Source organism: Schistocerca piceifrons, chromosome 4 (assembly GCF_021461385.2).
Source record: "Schistocerca piceifrons isolate TAMUIC-IGC-003096 chromosome 4, iqSchPice1.1, whole genome shotgun sequence".
Classification (NCBI taxonomy): Eukaryota; Metazoa; Arthropoda; class Insecta; order Orthoptera; family Acrididae; genus Schistocerca; species Schistocerca piceifrons.
In genome coordinates this window covers 236,480,647-236,504,586 of record NC_060141.1, presented here as the reverse complement: position 1 = coordinate 236,504,586, position 23,940 = coordinate 236,480,647, and the positions used below count along the sequence as shown (strand labels likewise).

Genomic DNA, 23,940 nt, shown 5'->3' with positions numbered 1-23,940 from the left:
GTGCAGGTCATAACGCAGACTGGAATAGCTCAATGGTAAGAGGACTATACAGGAAAAATAAAATTCCAGTCATCTAGCATTCTGTTTTAGTGTGTGAAGAAGTTTCATGATGCCTGTTTATTCCAGTAGTGAAATATTTTATAAGAATCATTGTAAAATGATGACCTTCTAAATTGTACCATAGATTGTAGAAGCGTTCTATATTTTTGTGTCAGATATTTAAAAAATCTGCAACAACTATTTATAAATTTCATCTTCATTTTCATTTTTTTTCCTGTGCTTTTGGCAAGATTAATCAAAAGCTAAGTAAATGGCAATGTATGTCAATGTATCAATTACCCAAGCTATTTTTTCCTTTCTTTATACATAAAAATAACAGTAGTTTCTACACTTACAGGCAACATAGTGAGACGATACAGCTCTACATACAAATTAAAATTTTTATTGTGATGTAAAACAACAGTATTAAATGAAATATTGTAAATAATCTGTAGAAAAAAATAAAGGCATACCTCATTAGTGTCAAGGTAAATCATTTTCTCTTGCATTTCAGGCGATTTGATGTTTGGGTAGGGCAGACCAACAACAATGACGCAGCGTCCCAAATCATCATTAAAATTCAGCCCTTCACTCAATTTTCCACCTGAAAGAGATCAACTATCATAAATAATGTATGTGAGGCATCCTTTGAATCTTTCTAGATTTATCATCTGAAGAAACAAAGAGGTTTTAATCCCTGTTGGACAAGAAGCATATATGATATATAATGATCAGTATGTTCAGAATCACAGTGGTTCGCAAATTATCTCGATTACCTTGAGTTTCACATCTAATTTGTGTTTAGGCTATATCAATACACTGTACTGATATACATTTATTATGCCACAATCAGTTTCATTCCAAAGATCATCATCAGGTTACACTGCCAGCAGTCTTCATTAGAAATCTCCATAGAGGTGTACCCATACCACGACTTAGGTGTCTAGTTATCTTACGCAAAGTTAAAAGCAGATTCTCAAAAATTATAATCATACAAACAGTTCATTGCTGATCGTACACTTATGCCAGGCAGTTGACATAGGGCTTCTATGACTGTCAGCGTCCAGAATTTGCCTTTAATTTTACGTAAGGAACCAGTTCTTAAGCTGTGACACGGGCACACCTCTGGGGGGGATTTCTTATGAATGTTGTTGGCATTGTATCCTGACATTTCCTTTTCAAACAAAACTGATAGACACATCACAGACATGTATAAATACAGTTGAGGTGGTTTCTTACTCAATTTACAGTGGTTTGCACATCAGCCACGAGAAAAATACTCATTACCCATTATACAGGTAATTGCATGAAATAAGGTGATAAGTCTTTGAAACATCATTTCACAGTATTTGGGCAGGTACCTCTGATACGTTTATATTTTTCAGAGAGGTACAATGAGATATTTGTATTTCAGTTTGAATTCAAGTTAAACACAGCTTATGCAAATGAAGCGAGGAAGTTCCAGTTACTGATCAAATAAATAAAACCACAAAATTCTCTCTCTCTCTGCGTGTGTGTGTGTGTGTGTGTGTGTGTGTGTGTGTGCGCGCGCGTGTGTGTGTGTGCGTGCGCGCGCGCGCGCGCTGCACGCGTGCCACTGGGGAGGGGGGTGTCACACTTCAGTTACCTCTAAATAACATCATAGTTCAAAAGCTCAACAAAATTTTCAATCTTGTTTATGTGCCTGTCAACCACCCAGCAGCTCAACTATGTGGTGAGTGGTTACTTTAACTCCTTCCATTATTTGATGACAATAGTATGAGGATTTTACTTAGCATCTTACTATTACATCCTGAAATCATATTTGGTTTTTACTCTGCACAGTCCTTTAGACTAAAACACTGCCAAATAACTTACAAGAACTGTAATCAAAATGCCCTACGTTATGCCATTATATGAAGAAACTCATTCTTTTTCTGTAACTTATGTTGGCAAGCCTTGATAGCAGACATCATTGTATACCTGAGATAAGGCTTATGTGACCTTGCATCAAGCACTGTACTCTTGCACTCTTGACAACAACAGTTTTGACCATGAGTACAGCCATCTTGATAATTGCACATACAGTCAGTCCATGTTTATGAAACAAACAGAATCTTCCCTATTACCACTCAAAAATCTAAAATTCTTTTATATGTGAAATATATGAAGATTTATCTATGAGTAACAGGAGAAGTAAAAGGGGGTGGGTCAAAATATGAAAACACCGCAAGGAATGCAAGCATGCTACACCAGTCTGCAGGTTGGGTTGTTGTGTTTGACCACAAATGGCACCTGTGCAATGTCCTTATTACTCTTTTTTTTTTTTTTTTTTTTTGGGTGGGGGAGTGCAGAACAGTGTTCTGTGTTGTGAGTGCATTATGAGTGAATTTGAATGTCAGCAAATTACTGCTGCTCGTATGGTGGGTGCTTCCATAACCATGGGAGTCAAAGTGTTCGGTGTTCCAAGATGCACTGTATCACATACTAACATCGACATATTTTGTAGTGAACTGTATTTAGTTGGAGAAAGCACACCAACTGGTATATGTGTTTCATTAAGACCACTGTTGTTCTTTTATTTCAATAAAACAAAACACATTTGGTGACAAAAATATGCATTTCCTTGGAGTCACAAGACAGATTTAAAATACCTTCACTGATTGCAGAAATAACCTCAGAGAAAAGTAGGTCTCTTGAAAGAACTGTATAAGGTGGGGAAGAGTTTGTATAAATCAACACTACAGGTGACTGCCAATAAAATGTTGGTTCTACTATGTTTGTTATTGTCAGTTATTACACACTGTGTTATGTCTATTATTTTAGTGGTATTGTATGTCTGCCTGCTTAGCTCAGCGGTAATGTGTTTGCCTACCATGCAGTGGGTCCGGGTTTGATTCCCGGCCTGGTTGGAGGTTTTCTCTGCTTGTGGACTGGGTGTTTTGTTGCCAGAATGTACTAGAATAAATAAACTGCCTATAAAACGCTACATTGTATAATGTAATTGCAGTGAGACAGTCGCAATTCCTGAAATCTATTGCCCGTGGCCTCTGGCCTGCCACGAAGCACTGCAATCCTGTGCCCAGGACGAAAATCTGCCGCATTACATCACACACAAACAGGCCCAGCCTACAGCCAGACTGGTGAGACTAAATACAATGGGCAGCATCTACACACTGGTGGGAAATGGTGGGCTTCAGATCAGCGGCCTGATCCATTAGAGAAATGATCTGCGGTTTTGGCCTGTTGTGGAAGTCCACTCATGTGACCAGCTAATCGCGAGTCACAGACAGTATGTTGATGAAATGAGACTGCAGTGATCAAGCCATGCAACAGATAACTTGTGAGAATCCTCTGGGAATCAATATTAATGAGGGCAGGTAGTGACTCACCATGAGAATGATCTTTCAGCCACAGACAGGCATGTAGAAAAGACAATCACACTCTCACAACTAATTTTCAATACTCTCACAACTAAATTTTCAGTCGCAGCCTTTATCAGAAAATGAGAGAACACACACTTTCACATAATCACTCAGACACAACTCATGCACACACGCTCGCCATCTCCGGCCATTGCGTCTACAGTCCTTGAGAATCAGATCCAAACATACCACTCCTCACGCCTCACTGCCTCTCATCGGCAGCTGCTAGGCAAGAGGCAATAAGTGGTGGCAGCACCGACTGCAAGTTGAGGGGAATGGTAGGAAGTGGAGAAGCAGTAGGAATGAGGGATTAGGGAAGCAGTGTACATACTCAGCTGCATCCAGCCAGCGACAACATATGACATCTCAGTAAACAAACCATTTCATCTACTGAGACAAAAATGAGATTTTCCTGTGTTTTTTTCCAATTTTCCTGATATTTTCCTGCTTTCCCTGACATGTTTAAAATTCCCTGATATTCCCCAATTTCCAGAATTTGTGGCACCTCTGATATCTCTATTATTCTCATAATGCAACTGATCATTGAAAACTAATTTCATTAGTGAATAAAGGTACTGTGAAGCTGTGGTTAGTATTCCCAATAAACAGATGTCTACAACGTGTTAAGGGTAAAAACTGTATATACAATTCTACAAGCTTTCTTTTGTACAGTCAGCACTTTTTGGTTAAGTGAGGAGTTACCCATGGTGTTATCCCATAGGAAATCTGTGATTGAAATTGTGTTACCTTATTGATGTCTACAACCCCACAGTTTGCAATTACTCTCATGGCAAAAAAAAAACAAAGGCGGGGTAATAATACACCTTTTTCAGTTTAACTTTTCATCAACATCCAAACCCAAGAACAACAATATTTTTGCTGTATACAAATAATGCAATGAGTTAAGGTAACTCTGTACCATATAGTAGCATCATTGAGATGTCAACAGTCACTTTAACTAGACTGAAAATGCTACTGAGCTTTGGACAATGACTAACAAAGCTAACTAATACAACACAAACATATGCCTGGCTACAATGGTCCAGCATTTCAGGCTGACTGAGGTGTGGATTGCGTCAAGTGGAGTGGCTGAGAGGAGCAAGAAATTAATAGGAAGAGGAGGAAGGGGTAAGAGAATGGGGAGCTGACAGCCAGAGGGTAATGAGACAGAAATATGGCACCGCCAAGCCTCCAACGGTGCATGCAGTGGAAACTGAGTGTAGCACACAAAGTTTAGGATTCATTATAAGGGGCACAGAAGGACATGTTTTAAGGAAGAATTCTATCTATTGAATTCAGAGAAGCTGGTGTTGGGTTGAAGGATCCAAATGGCACAGGTTGTGAAGCAGACACTGAAAACGAGCATTTTGTGCTTGGCAGGCCACCTGTGAAAGCAGCCAAGTTGTTTACAAACAGAGCTCAATCTTTTGCATGGCCTATAACATTGCCAAGACGAACAACCAATGGCTGCTTCACAACCCATGCTCTTTGGATCTGCCAACCCCTCTTTAAAAATAAATAAAAAAAAACAGCTAGCCTTTCTTAATTACATTTATGCGAACTGTCCCTTCGATAACACAACTCTCCAGGCCTCAGTCACCAAAAGTTCTTCTCCAACAACCACCCCCAGTCCTGTCCTCTTGCTATCCACTGCTCTACATTAATCTACAGTCACAATTTTCCTCTTCAACTAAGTAACGTGCAGTTACTTTCACTCCTTGAATTTTCAAGTTGAAAGATTGCACATTTGTATAATTAAATAATTTAAGACATTCACTACTTCCCTTGTTGATGCTTCTTCGCTTGCCTTCACATTAATGCTTGCGTCATCTGCAAAACTGACTAATTCTAGCTACAAATTCAAATAAAATGCTAGGTTATTATGCCTTTCACAATTTGAAGAAGATTCAAATATGTCATACCTTATATTACTGCACCAGTTCATTTTTTGCCCTTAAGCAAGCAGTTTTTGGCTTGGCATTGATCAATAGAGATGCTGCATGTCCTCCTCAGGGATATCATCCAAATTCTATGCAAGCTGGTTGGAGAGTCCTGCCCACAATGCCTTAATGCCCCAAATTTTCTCAACTTGGGGGAGGGAGGGGGGGGGGGGGGGGGGCGGGGGGAATCTGGTGCTCTTGCTGGCCAAGGTAGAGTTTGTAATGCACAAAGACAAGCAGTAGAAACTCTTGCCCTGTGCAAGTGGGCATTATCTTGCTGAAATGATGTAAGCTCAGCATAGCTTGCCATGAAGGGTAATAAAACACAGTGTAGAATATCAACATACTGCTGTGCTGTAAGGGTGTTGTGGATGACAAAAAAAGGGGTCCTCCTATGAAAACAAATGGCACCCCGGACAATCACTACCGGTTGTCAGCCATATGGCAAGCGACAGTCAGGTTGGTATGCCACCACTGCCCGGGGTGTCTCCAGACACATCCTCAGCCTGGAATCTCATTGACTGGAGTAGAATTGTGTTGACTGATGAGACCTGCTTCATATTGAACCCTGATGACCTCAAAAACTCAATCCCACAGAAAAACAGGCAGAAACTTGGAATAAATTAATAAAATGTTAGCTGCAAAGCCTGCTTTTTTTTCATTTATTTTAGCTCCACTTCTTTAATTTCTCTACCTATTTTCGATGTTACCGTTCTTATTTCATGTTTCCCAAGCAAGACTGAACTTTTATTTAATGTTCGAGTGTGAGTCATTGTAATCTTCTTCTGTAAAATTGGAATTCCAATGAAGATTTTTTTTAATTTTTTATTGAGACACAGTTCTGATACTACAGTTCTATAACAGAACCCTATTTTGCATGTGGCGCGTCTTCCTGTAATTAGAGGTTATTTTTAGCTCAAAATACGCAATGTGCTGCGGCCACTTAACTTACACAAACATTCTTACCAGACAACATAAACATCTTCTCTTTTGTCTTCATTTTCATTGTTATCAACAAAGAGAACAATATTTTTATTTGAAGTTATAACTGTAAATTCGTTTATTGATGTTGTGAATGAAATGCAATCTTCAATGTTATTTAAATCTGTATTATTTTATTTTACTTTTATTTTACACGTCTAGTTTCGTAGGACCAAATTGAAGAGCAAATCTCAGGAAATTACAACATAAACGTAAAAACAGATAAAATAAAACGTTTATGAACCCAAACAATAAGTTTATGTAAATGCAATCAACAATATAACACAGGAATCAGCTTAACTTTTCAAGGGACTCCTCAACAGAATAGGAGTTACCTGGAAGAAGTATTGAAATAGAACTAACAAATAATATTATAAACTACCCATTGCACAGCAAATTTATGCCAATAAATTTATCAGAGTGTATTAAAATGTATACACAATGCATATAACTTAAGAGATGAAAATCTGCATTGTTATTGTATGGGTTGGAAACAAGAATATATTGTAGCAGACAAAATTACAGATTCCAGTTTTATGTATTTCAACATTAAAAAGTTTTGACACTGTTTTGCTCCAGTCTACACAGCACATGTAATTACAGAGAGATTAAATGTAATAATTGTAAAGTGCATCTTAAAATTATACCTTGTTATGAATGAATGCTTTCTTGTCCCTTTTCATAACAATCTTACATTTTCAAATATTTCCAGTCTATTTGTCCGGTGAATTAAAGTCAACAGCAACTTCTTTCTGTGCTTTCCTTTCCTTTACCTGCAGTCGAAGTATGATAATCGAGTTGACAGCTGATTTTAGTGGAGTTACCATGCATGTGTCGTGCTAATTTAGATCAACAGTGAACGTCCTTTGGGGGATCAAGATTTGTGTTGTACAATACAGTGGAGTCCTTAATAGAGTTCAGTTCCTTAACTATGGTCAAAATTGACCTCTCAGTCAGTAATCTTTATACAATCAGCTTTTAATGTCATAGTGGCAAGTTGGTTATTCAAAGGACAGATTTTAAAAATTGTCCACAATCACCACAGAGCAAGGCCGCAGTTGCCAACTACACAACTATTTTCCAATAAACATTCAGAAAATAAGCACACCACAAATTGCACATATACAGATAATTTGCTTGTTCAATAAATTTATAGTAGGCAAAGACCAACCAATTTAAGCTACAAAAGACATAGAATTCCAGCAGTCATTGCCACGCGGTCAAAAAAACATTTAAAGCACTGCTCTGCGTTAAGAACTTACCAACAACACTTAACATCAGTGCTCCTCCCCTGCCACCACCTGTGGAAGCTTTTTTTATGCAGAGTGCGTAGTCATCTAGAACTTTATCTATAGCACCAGAAGTCTTGGGCTCACGAAACACCTAAGTCAGGACATAATTCTTTACAATTTTTCATTCAGCTAATAACAATATTCATAGTAAACAAACTATATGCAGCACATACCTGTTTCCGCTGCTGTATTTTTTCAATAAATCCATTTTCTTTCAGAAATGCATATATTTTGCTTTCATAATCGTAAGAGGGAAAAAAGCAGACAACACCTGCTGGAACTATATTGCAAACATTCACAAGGATACGGCCAAGATCCTGCATCTGATGGAAAAAAGAGGAGTAAGGTTAAGTGTAAAGAAAGTTGCACCACTTACAAAAGCAACTGAAACACTCAAATTACTGACCAGATCATGCTTTTCACGATGCTGATAGGAAAAGTCCAGCTCAGCACCGGATGGTCCACAAGTCACAGCTATAGGCAAAATAGATTCTTGTGGGATTATGTGACCACAAGAAAACTGCATCACTCGTTCTGGAGAACCACCTGCTGCCAGAAATAGGCGGTTCCTGAATTCAGAAATAGGCTGCATTGTGCCCCCTGCGACTATTACACACCTGGAATTAACAACAGTGGGTGTGTGTTTTTATAAATTCATTCATTCTTTGTGTTTACGCTTCCCATATTATATTCAAAGAAAATTCAAACTTTTCAAAATGTTGCATAAAATATCCAGGACAAATGAGTAAAATTCAGGATATGACTGAATTTTCACATACAGAGATACACTGTGTCAAACTAGAGTGTAAACTTGAGCTTTTCATGATGAACAATGGTGGTGGTGGTGGTGGTGGTGGTGGTGGTGACTTAGGTTATTGCTGAAAGCTTAAGGTTTCATTCTAATTTGGTGCAGCAAAAAGATCAAGAAACCTTCATACCAGGATCTCACTTTGAGAAACTTAATTCCCATGATACAAATATATTACAAATTCATTTCAGCAAAATAGGATACTAATAAGTTTACTCGGCATTCGATTAGGATATCAACAAAAATATTACAAGTTTTGAAGATGGAGAAAACAAAGAAAATTAAGTTTTAATACCCCACTGGCAACAAAGCCATTAGACACAGAGCACATGCCTGGATTGGAGAAGGAACTGGTGACACGGTTTTGAAGAGAACTAAGCCGCAGTGTGGAATTTAAGAAAACAATAGAAAAAATGAATGTGGTTATTTGGACAGCGATTTGGACTTCAGTCCTCCTGAATCCACAGAATAAATATGAGCTTCTGAGCAAATTTCAGAGATATGAAGAAACTGACCGACATGTCAAAGAAAAACGTAAAGATGTTGAAGTAATTAAGGTTACAGTAAGTTAACCCTCCCATTACCAAGCTTTTTCACACCTCTATTTTACCAAGCGGGGTATTTGGACTACCCCAAAAGAGTTTTGTGTTTTATTGTAATATTTGTTCTCAGATTTCGTTATTTCCACCGAATGGGTTTATTTAGTATTGAAAAACAGCTTTTCAGGTTATTAGAAGTATTTCATCAGATCACAGATACAAAGTACAAAACATTTTTTATATCTTTCACTAAATTCAGTACTCAACAAACAGAAAATTAATAATCTATGTACCTCAACAGACACTGCAGTAAAATAACACAAGATTTTTTAAAACTTTTCAGTCAAGTATGTTTTTGCACTGCATGCACTTCACAGTAACAGTTTCTTCTCTGTGTATATTACAAACAGGTTTCTTGCACGTTACACAACAGAATCTTGTTTTCCGATCTTCATTTCTCTTGCAATCTTGACATCGTTGTGGCGTTGGTAACTTGTAACACTGGGTCTGGATCACTGCTGTAGGAATTGCAATACCACAATCTTTCAGTGCATCTTGTACATCTTTATGAAGACCGCTGATATTTTTGGCTCTTTCTTCCATATTGCCATTGCCGAGTCCAAATGCCAGTTCAGTCGTGAAGAGTTTGCGCCGGTTTCGGTTATTCTTCTGTCATTCAGGAACTCTTTGAGTGTACAGAATATATGCATTCAGTTCTGCAATATCTATCATTTCCATGAAGATTCTTAGTGGCCACCACCTCGTTCCTCTAACACAACTGTATTCTCTTGTCATTTTGTCCCCATTATCTGTTGTAGTGCAGTATGATTTCAAGTTTGGGTTCACTTTCTTCACCACTCACTTGTCTCTCATTATGCTGAGCAGAGAGTAGTATTACTGCCTTTCCCTTCTTTGAAACATAGGAAGCTACGGTCAAGTCATTTGTGAAACCAAACACTGAAGAACGAACTTCTCTCTTTCTGTTTGGCAAGAAGTCCTTCGGAATCTCTTTCTTATTGGAACGCAAGGTACCAACCAACATCGTGTTTCGTTTTCGTAGTTCAGCAGCCAATGGAAAACTGGTAAAAAAATTATCCGTTGTTACACCCTGACCATTATTCAGAAATGGTTCCATCAGATCCAAAACAACTCTCTGTCCTTGATTCACTTCCCGAGTATTGTCCACCATTCCTGTGTAAATTTGGATCTGTAATAAGTAAGATGTCTTCACATCAGCACAAAGCTAAATTTTAATGCCATACTTGCCAGGCTTGCTCTTCATATAAAACCTAAAAGGGCATTTTCCTCGGTACGTTGCTAATCGTTCATCAATGGTCACGTATTCATAAGGATAGAAGTTCTTGCACAAGTTAGATTGAAATTTGTCAAACACTACCCTGATGGCTTGTAGCTTGTCCTTGGTTTCTTCAATTCTCTGTGCTCTTATGTCTCTATTGTCAAATCGCAAGAATTTCAGTATAGACAAAAATCAGTTTCTTGACATGGCAGCAGAAAAGAATGATTGCCAAAAGGCAACATTACCTTCCCACAGATCGGAAGCACTTGTGTAATGTCCATAAGTTCGACCAGCTCCTATTAGAATTGCTAATACAGCATACACTTCAGTTGCATTTATATCTCTCCATGTCGTTTTGTTCGAAGAATGAGCTGCATTCCACAAAGAAATTACTCGTTTGGCATCCATGTTCGTTTCTTCTACAATGATGCTCATGATTTCCGATGAGGTAAATAATAAGAATGACTCTGTTATTGTTTTGTTTGTTTTTCCATCATTCACTGGGCCAGGTGTTAAGTTCAAAATGTTGCGACATTGACGCCGCCCACCTTTTGGTGGTCCACTAGAAAATTGTAGTCCACTTCTAGAAACAAACAAATCTCCAGTGTCTTCTTCTTCTTCTTCTACTTGTTCACGTGAATGTGTAGTGTCTTCTGATATTTCATCATCAGCTTCATCTGATGCTATGATATGGTCTTTGTCCAGAGGTTACATATATTCATTCAGTTCATTATCAATGTCCCATTCATTTTCATCGTCACTGACATCAGAATTGTATAGCATTTCCATGATCTTTTTGCTAGAAAGTCCTTTGGACATCCTTACTTGCAGATGACATACTGACTCGTGTAATGTCAGCTCAATAGTGAACGTCAAATTCAACTCAACAATAGTAACCAGAAACAATACCAAACATTGGATCTATGGCAAAACTCAACAAAGAAGATGAATGACAGATATGTTTCCCAAAATCTTCTTTTTCTACATATAAGAAAATAAGACGTTTCATACTGAGCAGGGTAGTCTCACAATCCCACCAATAAATGACTTGAATAACAATGATAAAGCCAAAAAAATTAGACAGTTGTGAGTGTGAATTCAATGTCAATCATTTTAGAACAAAGTTATGAAACCACAGGCATGTGACCCTTCAGATAACAGTATTATAGGGAAAAAATCAACCTGGGGTAGTCAGAATACCCCACTTGATAATATGAGGGTTAAACAATGTGTAGCTAAGCTGAGCAGAGCAGAAAGTGTTGACGTGTAGAGCAATGGGTCTGAGGAAGGAAAGCTAAAGACACAACTTGGACATCCAAATAAAGCTGTAGTCTTGACTAATAATGTTGATTCAACTGAACTGGAAACAGAACTAGGATGTGACAACTTTAGAGAAACTCTCAGTGATGTAAAAACTGAAAAATTCATTCATAAATAATTTGTTTGACATTACACAAGATAAAAAGAGTTGAAAAACGATGACCTTTTAGCTGTTAGTTACGCAGAGTAAAGACCGCAAGGATTTTTCAAAAACTTCATGCTGATGACAAGAAAGAACCTATGTGTTAGTTGTATGGGAACAACTGGAAATGACTTGCCACAGAAGATTCTTTAGAATGCATAGGGGATGATACAGTCCTATACTGCTGGGTAAAAGGGGATTCTACAGCAAACTAAAATTAAATTCTTTTCTTTAAGTCTGATGTTAATGGCTGCCTGAGAGAAATTATTTTGATCTTTGTAGTAACTGTTAAATTTTTAATGAACTATATTTATTATTAATTTGGAAAAGTGTGACTGTTTTCCTCTCAAAATTTAAGTTTTGTTATTCTTTGCTTTTGATTTTTGTGATTTATCCAATAAAACACACTACTTTTACATAATATTTGCTTTTAAAATGCATCTATCCATATCTTGAGCTATCCCAGAACCAAAGTTATCTTTTAACAAACTTGCCATATATCTGGATGAAATTGTTCCGCAAATTCCAGACCCTGAATTTCAAAATACAAAATGAGGATCTGATCAATAAATAAATGTTTATTTAGTATTTTACATAGATTTGTTATATATGATACTAGTGAACCAGGCCATGTTTCGCAGATGCTAACTACTTACGGGAATTAGATAAACGTCCTAATCTGGGGCATCCCTTGGAATTGTGTTAGGATGCAAAATTCGGCTCCTCGTTTAACCTTCATTCCCAATGAGGATGCTAAACTTAAAAATATAATAAATCATATAGATTATGAATAAGAAAAGACTCTCTTGTTTTTGTTTTTTATTGTTTTTAAGGGCTAAGTCTGTAAGTATAGCAACTTCAATGACATTTTTTCGTGGTTGATTCTCCAGCTACTCTTGCCAGATACATCCCTTCCCACATTGCTTTGTTTCGGCTTGCCTGCTTGAGAGGCAAGACAATGAGCAGTACAAGTCTCCGCAGCTGTTCAGCGATCATCTTCGGCAAAGTAACTGCTTTGCCACACCTCCTGCAGACACCAGTCAGGGACAACAATGACATCATCCAGCTAGTAGAGCCAACAGGCTATGAATTCTTTATCTCTGGCAGTGACAGCCAATCATGCGGATAGCCATCTGCACAGTGTTATAACCTGTAATCCAAAGGCTGCAGACACAATTGCATTTCAAGAGTCACATTCTGCAGTCAACAGTCATTTCTACAGCCTACCATTGCAATTAAGTAACTAGCAAATGGACTATAGAGAGAGACAATACTGGAATATGTACCACATTTATCCGAGTATAAGATGACCCCCCCCCCCTTTTTTTTTCTTCAAGGGACTTCTTGAGAAAAAATTATTTTTAACATATTTTGACTAATCAAAGTTACAAATTGTTTTACTGACCAAGTATCTGATTAAAATGTTAACATTATGTCTGCTGTAAATTTGTGCCATTTATTGTTTGTCTACATTTTGATAAAATACGGAGAAATAAAATGAACAAAAAGAAATGGTTTACATTAACTTGTGAAGTGCTTTCTTTCCTCCTTTTTTTACTTACTAACTCTACCATTGTGATGCCACTATTTTCAATCATCATCCTAGTAGCACAACTGTGAAATTTATATCTTTATTGTCACAAAGATTTGGCTGATTCTTCTGAATATGTTGCGATTTCTGAGGTTGTGGTGGGACCTGAGAACACAACTGTTTTTATCCGAATACCTATTGGATTTCACTTCCATACTGATGTGAGAACGTTATAATGTCACTTGCTTCCAAAGACACACCCTCTTGTTCCCATCATACATCATCATAGTTAACATTGACAGCATTTTAGAACAAAACACATAGGTATGCCACTGGACCCTATCTAGAGTTTTACCATCTCCTGCAGAAATTAATACTATTGTTGAGTACTTGTTCAATTTTACAGTCAGTTCAATCTTGACTACAACTGGATTCAGGCAAACTGCAGTTTAAACATGGTAGATGTTCTAAAAAAACTGAAATATGCGATATACATTCTCGTAGCTGGTAACACGATGTAATGTTCTGCCTGCTCACTCATCTAATTCTCAACCAAGGTGGTGTCCTTGTTCCCCATCCAACCCTTCCACAGTGCTGTGCTTAAGCAACTGTGAAACATGAACTGCAATATCTCCTAGGAGGCAAGTCATACATAAGAACAGCAACTAATACATAAATAAAATATAGCAATCACGATTCAGTCCGATTCTCGAACGTTTGCTCGGCCCGTGATCTACTGATGTCTGTTGGTACTATCTCCACAACACATTTTGCCACTGTAATTTATTTTCTTAACAATTACAGTCAGTTTAATAGTAATGATTTCTTCTGTTGGAGATTTCATTCTAGATTCATTTTCCTCCTTGTTTCATGTGAATGTCACCATCATGCCCTAAAGCTGAATAAAATCTGATAACATTTTTACCTGGTATTCTAATACGTGAACAACAACCGAATTTCTCATATGCAACCCATTTAGTAAATCATTATAATCTCCACATAATCAAATAAAATATTGATCTGGGTTCAAAATGAAGTAGTGCTTTTTGAAGGACAACATTTCCACTTCTGAATGCTACCTTCCCTTAAAAAGCAGCATTAATGTTTCTATATGGTATCCACAAATTTATGAGAACTTTTACAGCAAACTTGTTCAAATATTACAACAGTTTCTAAGATGACGGAATTTAGTGTTTCACAAAACTGTCAAATTTTAAGGGGAGCTACAGATTGTTGTAGTGACTAGTTCATAGTTTCCCATATATCCCTTGCAGTAGCACTGCAAGAGTCACATGTCATGCGGTTGTTTGAACAATCTCAATACTGTATCGAGAGCTTTGGCGCATTGGGAAAACTTGTACCTATTTGAACGTATCGTTTGCCCAGCCCTGCTCCTCCGATTTCTTCAAAATAAATCTGCATGTAACTTTAATATCCAAAGCTTCATATACAAATGAAGGAAGACCCCTATATGCTCTATTAAACAACGTAAAATTGTTAACCTCAGCAGCAATAGTTTAATCTGCAAATATAAGACAACCTTGCATTTTTCGAATGATAAATTTGGGAAATAACCTCATCTTATAATCAGGTAAATACGATACTTAGAGTTCCAGCCTCCTAACAGAGCGCTGATCAGAAGCAGCAGCTTATCGGTCGTACACAGTTTGTATACATCATATAGGTTAGTGGTATTCTAACTTACTTCTTCGCAGAATAGTGTTTACTAACTTTAATTTGTTGCAGACCCCTTGAATATATTCTCAGTACCAATACAGTAAATTTTCTTGAGAGCAAGAAGCTTATATCCATGAATCAGCATGGTTTCCAAAAGCACTGTTCGTATGAAACTCAGCTTGCCCCCTCTCAGACGATATACCATGAACTATGGATGAAGGCCAATAGGAAGATCCCATATTTCTAGATTTCCAGAAAGTGTTTGACATGCTGCCCCATCGCAGGCTGTTAAAGCCAATACAAGAATATGGAATAGGTCCACAAATATGTGAATGGCTTGAAGATTTCTTAAGTAATAGAACCCAGTATGTCTTCCTTGCCGGCAAGTGTTCATCAGAGATGAGGGTATCGACAGCAGTGCCCCAGGGAAGTGTCATAGGACCGTGTTATTCTCTATATACGTAAATAATTTGGCAAACAGGGTGGGGAGCAGTCTATGGTTGTTTGCCGATGGTGTCATCACTGAATGTCGTAGAAAAAATTTCTAGTTGGTGTGATGACTATATGTAGAAAAATGTAAGTTAATACAGATGAGTAGGAAAAACAAACCTGTAATTTTTGGATACGGTGTTAGTAGTGTCCTGCTTGAAAAAAGACACTTCGTTTAAATATCTGGGCATAACGTTGCAAAGTGATACGAAATGGAACGAGCATGTGAGGCTTGTAGTAGGAAAGGCAAATGATCGACTCTGGTTTATTGGGACAAATCTATGGAAGTACGGTTCATCTGTAAAGGAGAGCACATATAGGACGCTAGTGTGACTTGTTCTTGAGTAATGCTCAAGTGTTTGGGATCCATACCAGGTCAGGTTAAAGGAAGACATTGAAACAATTCAGAGGTGGGGTGCTAGATTTGTCAATGGTAGGTTAAAACAAGACGTAAGTGTTGCTTCAGGAACTGAAATGGGAATCTCTTGAGGGAAAGGGACTTTTCAAGGAACACTATTTGGAGGAAAGGCACTTGAAGCTGATAGCAGAATGTTTCTTTTGCCTCCAACATACACTGTGCACAAGGGCCAAAAATATAAAATATGATAAATTAGGGCTCATTCGGAGCAATATAGAATGTCGCTTTTCCCTCATTTTATCTGTGCGTGGAACAGGAAAAGAAGTGACTTGTGGTATGGGGTACCCTCTGCCACATGCCATAAGGTGGACTGCAAAGTATTGATGTAGATGTAGATTTAGGTGTAGAACTTACTCTACAATTTTGGGATAAATTTTAGGCATATCTTCGTGCAAGGCAACTTTGTAGGATAGCTTCCTATGAACAGAAGCATGTTACATGACTCCACTGAAATCTCATATTAGTACATAGCGTGTAGTTTAGATCAATACTTCAGAGCTTGCTTATTATTTTGTGCAGTAGCTTCTACTGAAATGGGACTGTTGACACATTTTCCATAGAGAAATTTATTCTGTTTTAAGACATTTTGGATCTTCCGTTTTTAAGATACAGTGAGAAACCTGCAGAGCAGACTTTAGTGTTTTTTGATTCCCCTTGTTCATATTTTGTGCATATTCCAACCTCAGTAGTGTCACACAGTTGTAGTAATTTTCTCTTTTGGGAGGCCCGTTTGTACTTTCTCAGTTACTCCTGACTGCTTTGTTTGTGTTTTTTGAGACCTTATCTTTACACAGTACAATACGGACAAGGGCTGTGCTTCTTGTGAGAAGAAACAAGGAAAAACTGAGTGCTGTCCACAAATGGTTGGAAGCTGCATTGGCCACAGTTGCCAGGCTTCTTGCTACTACTCGAGGCTGCAGCAGCATCTGGGCGCCGGTACCAAGCTCTGCGAAACGATCAGTGGCATTGGAATCTCCCAGTGACCTCGTTGTTGCCGCATCTTCAGTTAAGTCATTGGTCTGTCTTCAGTCTAGAGTGAGTGGCAGACAACTGTGGCTTCGCGTGTCACTGGATGGAAGGCAAAAGGGGGAATACACTGCACAGCTGGCTTCTTATACCATACCAACATGTACAAGATGCTACCTAGTGTTGCTAATGCTTCTGAGTCAGCACAAGGCACCTCTCCTCTTGGCCCAGTGTCCAGTTTTCCTGTCCAGACCAGACAAGTGCAGAGTATGGGCGTGATAGTCATTAGGTGCTCCAATATTACGTGGGTGATGAAGCCCCTCAGGGAAACAACAGGCGGGGTGGGAAAGAATGCCAGTGTGCACTTGTTATGTTTGCCAGAGGGTATTGTCCGGAACGTGGAGGAGTCCCTGCTGGCAGCCATTAAGTGCACTTGGTGCAACTGGCACATGTCAACACAAATGACACCTGCAGCTTGGGTTCTGAGGCCATCCTTAGTTCCTTTCGGCATATGATTGATTTGGTGAAGGCAACTAGCACTGCAGACTGGACGGAGGCTAAACTCATTATTTGTAGCATCATACTTAGTGTCGATCACAGTACCCAAATCTGGAGCAAGGTGGGAGGTCTAAACCAGGGGCACAGACTACTCTGCAACAATACTGGATGGAGAATTGTAGGTTTCCCCTTAATAGGTCCTGTGTGCACTATATACAGGAAGCAGCCACTAGGGTAGTGTAAGAATATGTGTGGCATGCGCATGGGTTTTTTTAGGCCAGAGGAATCCCCCCCTCCCTTCCCACTTGTGACCAGAGACGAACTGCTGCCAAAATTGAAAATATGTCAGTCACATATTCTCAGACAATGCTCGCCTTCACAGATCAGTTATAGAACAGATTAATATGATATTGATAAACTCAGGGGCATCTAAGGAAAGGTCCCAGAATTAGTATCATTTATTGAAGGTTATAATGCCCAAGTAGCATCAGTAACTAAAAGTTGGTTGAATCTGCACGTGAATGGCAACAAAATCTTAGATAAGATTGGAATATTTATCTTAGTGATGTGTTAGTCACCAATGGTGGCAGTACATTTATTCCACTAACGAATTCCACAATAACTTTTTTTTTTTTTTTTTTTTTTTTTTTTTTTTTTTTTTTTTTTTTTTTTTTTTTTTTTTTTGTGGTTTTAGGGCGCACAACTTCAATGGTCATTAGCGCCCTGACTACTCTAAGAATGCACCGCGAGGCACAAGTTGACAACAACAACTAAAAGGGAAAACACGATAAAAGACAGACTGACAGGCATAGGATTAAAAAACAGCATCATCAAATGTCCTTAGCGAGGTTTGTCAAATTGATAAAACGAAGAACACGAGCAGCTGCTCGTGGGTCATCCGCTAAAATGGCATCGAAAGTATTCGGCAGGTTAAGATCGAGGTGCAGTGTGTTAAGATCTGGACAGGACATTAAAATGTGTCTAACCGTCAGCAAGTGCCCACATGGGCAGAACGGCGCCGGCGCAGCCGTCAGCAGATGGCGATGGCTGAACCGGCAGTGTCCAATTCTTAACCGGGCTAATACGACCTCCTCCCGCCGAGAAGGGCGTGAGGAGGATGTCCAAGCCACGGGAAGAGGTTTTAAGGCCCGAAGCTTGTTGTCGGTAAGTGCAGCCCAATCGGCATGCCACAGAGATAAGATGCGCCGACAAATCACCCTGCTAAAATCGGACGAAGGGACGCAACAAGAAGCTGTCCGAGGCTGGAGGACCGCAGCCTTGGCCGCGGCATCTGCAGCTTCGTTCCCAGGGATACCGACATGGCCAGGAACCCACATAAAGCTAACTGGAGAACCGACGTCCACCAGCCGCTAAAGAGAGCGTTGGATCCGGTGTACGAAAGGGTGAACCGGGTACGGATCACTGAGGCTCTGGATGGCGCTCAGGGAATCTGAGCAGACAACATAAGCAGAATGTCGGTGGCGGCAGATGTAAAGAACAGCCTGGTAGAGGGCAAAGAGCGCAGCTGTGAAGATCGAACAATGGCCATGGAGCCGGTATTTGAAACTTTGTGCCCCGACAATAAAGGAACACCCGACCCCGTCATTGGTCTTAGAGCCATCTGTATAAATGAAAGTCATGTCGATGAACTTCGAACGAAGTTCCAAAAAACGGGAGTGGTAGACCGAACCGGGGGTGACCTCTTTTGGGAGCGAGCTGAGGTCAAGGTGAACGCGGACCTGAGCCTGGAGCCAAGGTGGCGTGCGGCTCTCGCCCACTCGAAAGGTTGCAGGGAGTGAAAAATTAAGGTGTTGAAGGAGGCGACGAAAGCGAACTCCAGGGGGTAGCAGGGCACAGACATACAACCCGTATTGACGGTCAAGAGAGTCGTCAAAAAAGGAACGATAAGACGGATGGTCGAGCATTGACAGTAGCCGACAGGCATACCGACAAAGCAGTATATCGCGCCGGTAGGTGAGTGGCAATTCGCCAGCGTCAGCATGAAGACTCTCTACGGGACTGGTATAAAATGCTCCGATCGCAAGTCGTAAACCCCGATGTTGTATGGAGTTGAGGCGGCGTAAGATGGATGGCCGTGCAGAGGAGTATACGAAGCTCCCATAATCCAGCTTGGAGCGGACGATCGACCGATATAGACGAAGTAGGACGGTTCGATCCGCTCCCCACGACAGACCACTGAGAACACGGAGGACATTTAAAGAACGGGTACAACGGGCGGCCAAATATGACACATGTGGAGACCAGCTAAGTTTCCTGTCAAATGTAAGGCCTAAAAATTTGGTTGTCTCCACGATTGGGAGAGCAACGGGACTGAGTCGTAAGGACGGTGGGAGAAACTCTTTGTAGCGCCAGAAGTTAATACAGACCGTCTTCTCGGCAGAAAAACGGAAGCCATTGGCGACACTCCAGGAGTAAAGACAGTCAAGAGAACGCTGAAGACAGCGCTCCAGGACACGTGTACACTGGGCGCTGCAATAGATGGTAAAATCGTCCACGAAAAGGGAGCCTGATACATCAGCTGGGAGGCAATCCATTATTGGATTGATCGCGATGGCGAAGAGAGCGACGCTCAAAACTGAGCCCTGTGGCACCCCATTCTCCTGGCGAAAGGTGTCGGACAGGACAGAACCCACACGTACCCTGAACTGTCGATCCATTAAAAAGGAACGAATAAAAAGAGGGAGGCGACCGCGAAGGCCCCATGTATGCATGGTGCGGAGAATGCCCGCCTTCCAACAGGTGTCGTAAGCCTTCTCCAAATCAAAGAACACAGCCGCGGTCGGGCGCTTCCGCAAGAAGTTATTCATAATGAAGGTCGACAAGGTAACCAGATGGTCAACAGCAGAGCGGCGCCTACGAAATCCACATTGTACATTGGTAAGTAGGCGTCGAGACTCGAGCAGCCAAACCAATCGAGAGTTAACCATTCGCTCCATCACTTTACAGACACAGCTGGTAAGCGAGATAGGTCGATAACTGGAGGGCAAGTGCTTGTCCTTCCCCGGCTTAGGAATCGGGACAACAATAGACTCGCGCCAGCATGCGGGAACATGTCCCTCAATCCATATGCGATTGTATGTACGAAGAAGAAAACCTTTACCCGCAGGAGAAAGGTTCTTCAGCATCTGAATACGAATAGAATCTGGCCCTGGAGCAGAGGACCGTGATCGGCCAAGTGCGTTTTCGAGTTCCCGCATGGTGAATGGGGCATTATAACTTTCACAATTCGAGGAGCGGAAGTTAGGTGGCCTAGCCTCCTCTGCCTGTTTGCGGGGGAGGAAGGTAGGGTGGTAATGAGCGGAGCTCGAAACCTCTGCGAAAAAGCGGCCGAAGGCATTGGAGACAGCCTCAGGGGCCACAAGGACGTCATTCGCGACCTTCAAGCCAGAAACTGGCGAGTGGACCTTAGTGCCAGATAGCCGGCGCAGGCTACCCCAGACAACAGAAGAAGGAGTAAAACTGTTGAAGGTGCTTGTGAAAGCAGCCCAGCTGGCTTTCTTGCTTTCTTTGATAATACGACGACACTGAGCACGTAATCGTTTATAACTGATACAATTCAGCACTGTAGGGTGGCGTTTAAATGTGCGTAAAGCACGACGACGAGCACGTAAAGCGTCTCTACATGCTGCGGTCCACCAGGGGACCGGTACGCGACGTGGAGAAGAAGGAGGGTGAGGGATGGAATATTCAGCAGCAGCGAGAATGACTTCCGTGAGGTGTGCGACCTGACGATCGCAGCTTGTAAAGGTTTGATCCTGAAAGGTCGCCCTGGAAGAGAAGAGCCCCCAGTCTGCCTTGGAGATGGTCCAATTAGAGAAGCACGGAGAGGGGGTATGCTGCAGGAGATGGATAACACACGGGAAGTGGTCGCTCGAATATGTATCAGAAAGTGCATACCACTCAAACCGGCGTGCAAGTTGGGGAGTACATATAGAGAGGTCTAAATGGGAATAGGTGTGAGATGTGTCCGAAAGAAAAGTAGGGGCGCCAGTATTGAGGCAGACAAGATCGAGCTGGTTGAAAAGGTCTGCTAACAAGGAGCCCCTCGGGCAGGATGCTGGAGAGCCCCAAAGGGGATGGTGGGCATTGAAGTCTCCAGTTAACAAAAATGGTGCAGGTAGCTGAGCAATAAGTTGCATCACGTCTGCCCTGGTAACGGCAGATGACGATGGAGTGTAAACGGTACAAAAGGAAAACGTAAAAGTGGGGAGAGTAATGCGGATGGCAACTGCCTGCAGGCCGGTGTGCAATGTGATGGGATCGTAGTAAATATCATCCCGGACCAGCAACATAACCCCTCCATGAGCTGGGATACCTACCACAGGGGGTAGGTCAAAACGCACAGAGGTGTAGTGTGCCAAGGCAATTTGATCGCATGGGCGTAGCTTCGTTTCCTGGAGGGCTACGACGAGCGGACGGTGCAAGCGGAGCAGCAACTTCAAGTCCTCTCGGTTGGAGCGAATGCTGCGAATATTCCAGTGAATGAGTGCCATCGTAAGAAAAGGAAGATGAGAGAAGTGTTCACCTCGAAGGCCGCTTAGGGCCTGGCTTCGAGCGAGCACTGCCGCCGCTATCAGTAGGCGGACAGTCATCGTCCATCGGGTCTATAGGGTCATCGGCCATCTCGGGAGGATGGCCGGGAGGGGGAGCTTCCTCCGCCAGTGAACGGCCAGATGTACGGCTACCAGCGGTGCGGCCAGGCGAAACGGATGACGGCCTGGGGCGGCAACCGCTGGGTGGCGCAGGAGAAGAAATGCGCCGTGGCGGAGAAGGAGAACTGTGCTTCCTATGCGCCTTTTTGGAAGGACGTGTAGTGGAAGTACCGGTCGAAGGCTGGGAGGTCAAGGTACGGAGGAAGTCTGCACGGGATGGGTCCTTCTTGAAGGCCCGTGCATCTGACTTCGATGTCTTCGTCTTACCAGAAGCTGAGGAAGGTGCTCGTGTCTGTGGGGTGATGGGAGGAAGAGGAGACGTCGACCGCGCGATCTTAGCACTGGCCGAACGGACGACCGTGGTGCTGAAGGTCAGATCGCATGTCTGGGTTGCTACCTCCCGGGTAGTCCGAGGAGAGGCGAGGACAGTACTGTATTTCCCCGCTGGGAGCAACGTGGGCTTCCTACTAGCCAATAGCTTGCGAGCAGCCGAGGTGGACACTTTCTCTTTGACCCGAATTTCTTGGATACAGCGTTCTTCCTTATAGACAGGACAGTCGCGGGAGGATGCGGCATGGTCACCCTGACAGTTCACACAACGAGGAGACGGAGGTGGACAGTCACCCTCATGGGCATCCCTGCCACAAGTGACACATTTAGCCGCATTGGAACAAGACTGTCGAGTGTGATTGAAACGCTGACACTGGTAGCAGCGCGTAGGTGTCGGGACATAGGGGCGAACAGAAATAACCTCGTAGCCCGCCTTAATGCGCGATGGCAGCTTAACACTATCGAAGGTCAAGAAAAGTGTCCGGGTCGGTACAAGGTCATTGTTGACCTTTTTCATCACCCTATGGACAGCCGTCACGCCCTGCTCAGCGAGGAATGATTGAAGCTCCTCGTCAGTCAATCTGTCGAGGGAGCTAGTATAGACTACACCACGAGACGAATTCAAAGTTCGGTGGGCCTCCACCCGGACAGGGAACGTGTACAGGAGGGTGGCCCGAACCAGTTTTTGTGCCTGAAAGGCACTCTCAGTTTCTAGTAATAAGGTGCCGTTACGCAACCTGGTACAAGATTTGACACATCCGGCTATGGCATCTACGCCCTTCTGAATAACGAAAGGGTTGACAGAGGAAAAATCCTTTCCGTCCTCAGATCGAGAAACTACGAGGAACTGTGGGGCAGGCGGTAGTACTTTTGTCACTGTTGGCTGGTCACGTTTCCGTTTTTGGGTCGAAGTCGAAAGAGATGGAGTAGAATCCATTGCGGAGGAATCCCCCATGATTGCCAGCGTCTCCGATGGCGCGCTCCTTCCTTGTGGGGACCCTCTCAGAGGGCACTCCCGCCTTAGGTGAATGTTTACACCTCAGGTCACACCTCCCGAGAAACAGACGGAGGGACCAATCGGCATGGTCAGAAGGTATCAGCTCAGGCAATCACCCCTCCCCGGGCCTGGCCTTTACCAGGGGGTACGCGCGTGCCTTACATGTCTACCCAGGGCGGGGACTTACGCGTTACCCCGTCACCGGCTACGCATGCGAACGCGTGGGTCGGCCTTCAGGCACACACAGCACACAGGGAGGAAGGAAGAAGAGGAAAAAGAAGAGAGAGATGGAGAAAGAGGACAGACTGTCTCAAACGCCGAGGCGGAGACCAGAGAAGGCAAGGAGAAGAAGGCAATGAGAAAGCAAAGGCAATGAGAAGGCAAGGAGAAAAAGGCAATGAGAAGGCAAGGAGAAAGGGCAATGAGAAGGCAAGGAGAAAAAGGCAATGAGAAGGCAAGGAGAAAAAGGCAATGAGAAGGCAAGGAGAAGTCAAGGGAAAGAGTAAGGAAGACAGTGAGGTGGAGAAGAGCAAAGAAAGGAACCAACAAAAGGAAGGAAGAAACGAGAAGTGAAAAACCAAAAAGACCACGATTATAGG

At 41.9% G+C, this 23,940-nt stretch overlaps 1 protein-coding gene across 4 annotated transcripts in view; it reads right to left on the bottom strand.

Moving 5' to 3' along the window:
- LOC124794959 (ATP-dependent DNA helicase DDX11) overlaps positions 1-23,940 on the bottom strand; it is a 162,284-nt gene that overhangs the window by 13,904 nt on the left and 124,440 nt on the right. For all 4 annotated transcript variants that reach the window (XM_047258678.1, XM_047258675.1, XM_047258674.1 and 1 more), the window contains 4 exons: positions 8,063-8,273; positions 7,830-7,979; positions 7,627-7,747; positions 513-643 (listed from right to left, as the gene is read on the bottom strand). In XM_047258678.1, coding sequence (XP_047114634.1) covers positions 513-643; positions 7,627-7,747; positions 7,830-7,979; positions 8,063-8,273 — 613 coding nt within the window. The remainder of the gene's footprint in view (positions 1-512; positions 644-7,626; positions 7,748-7,829; positions 7,980-8,062; positions 8,274-23,940) is intronic.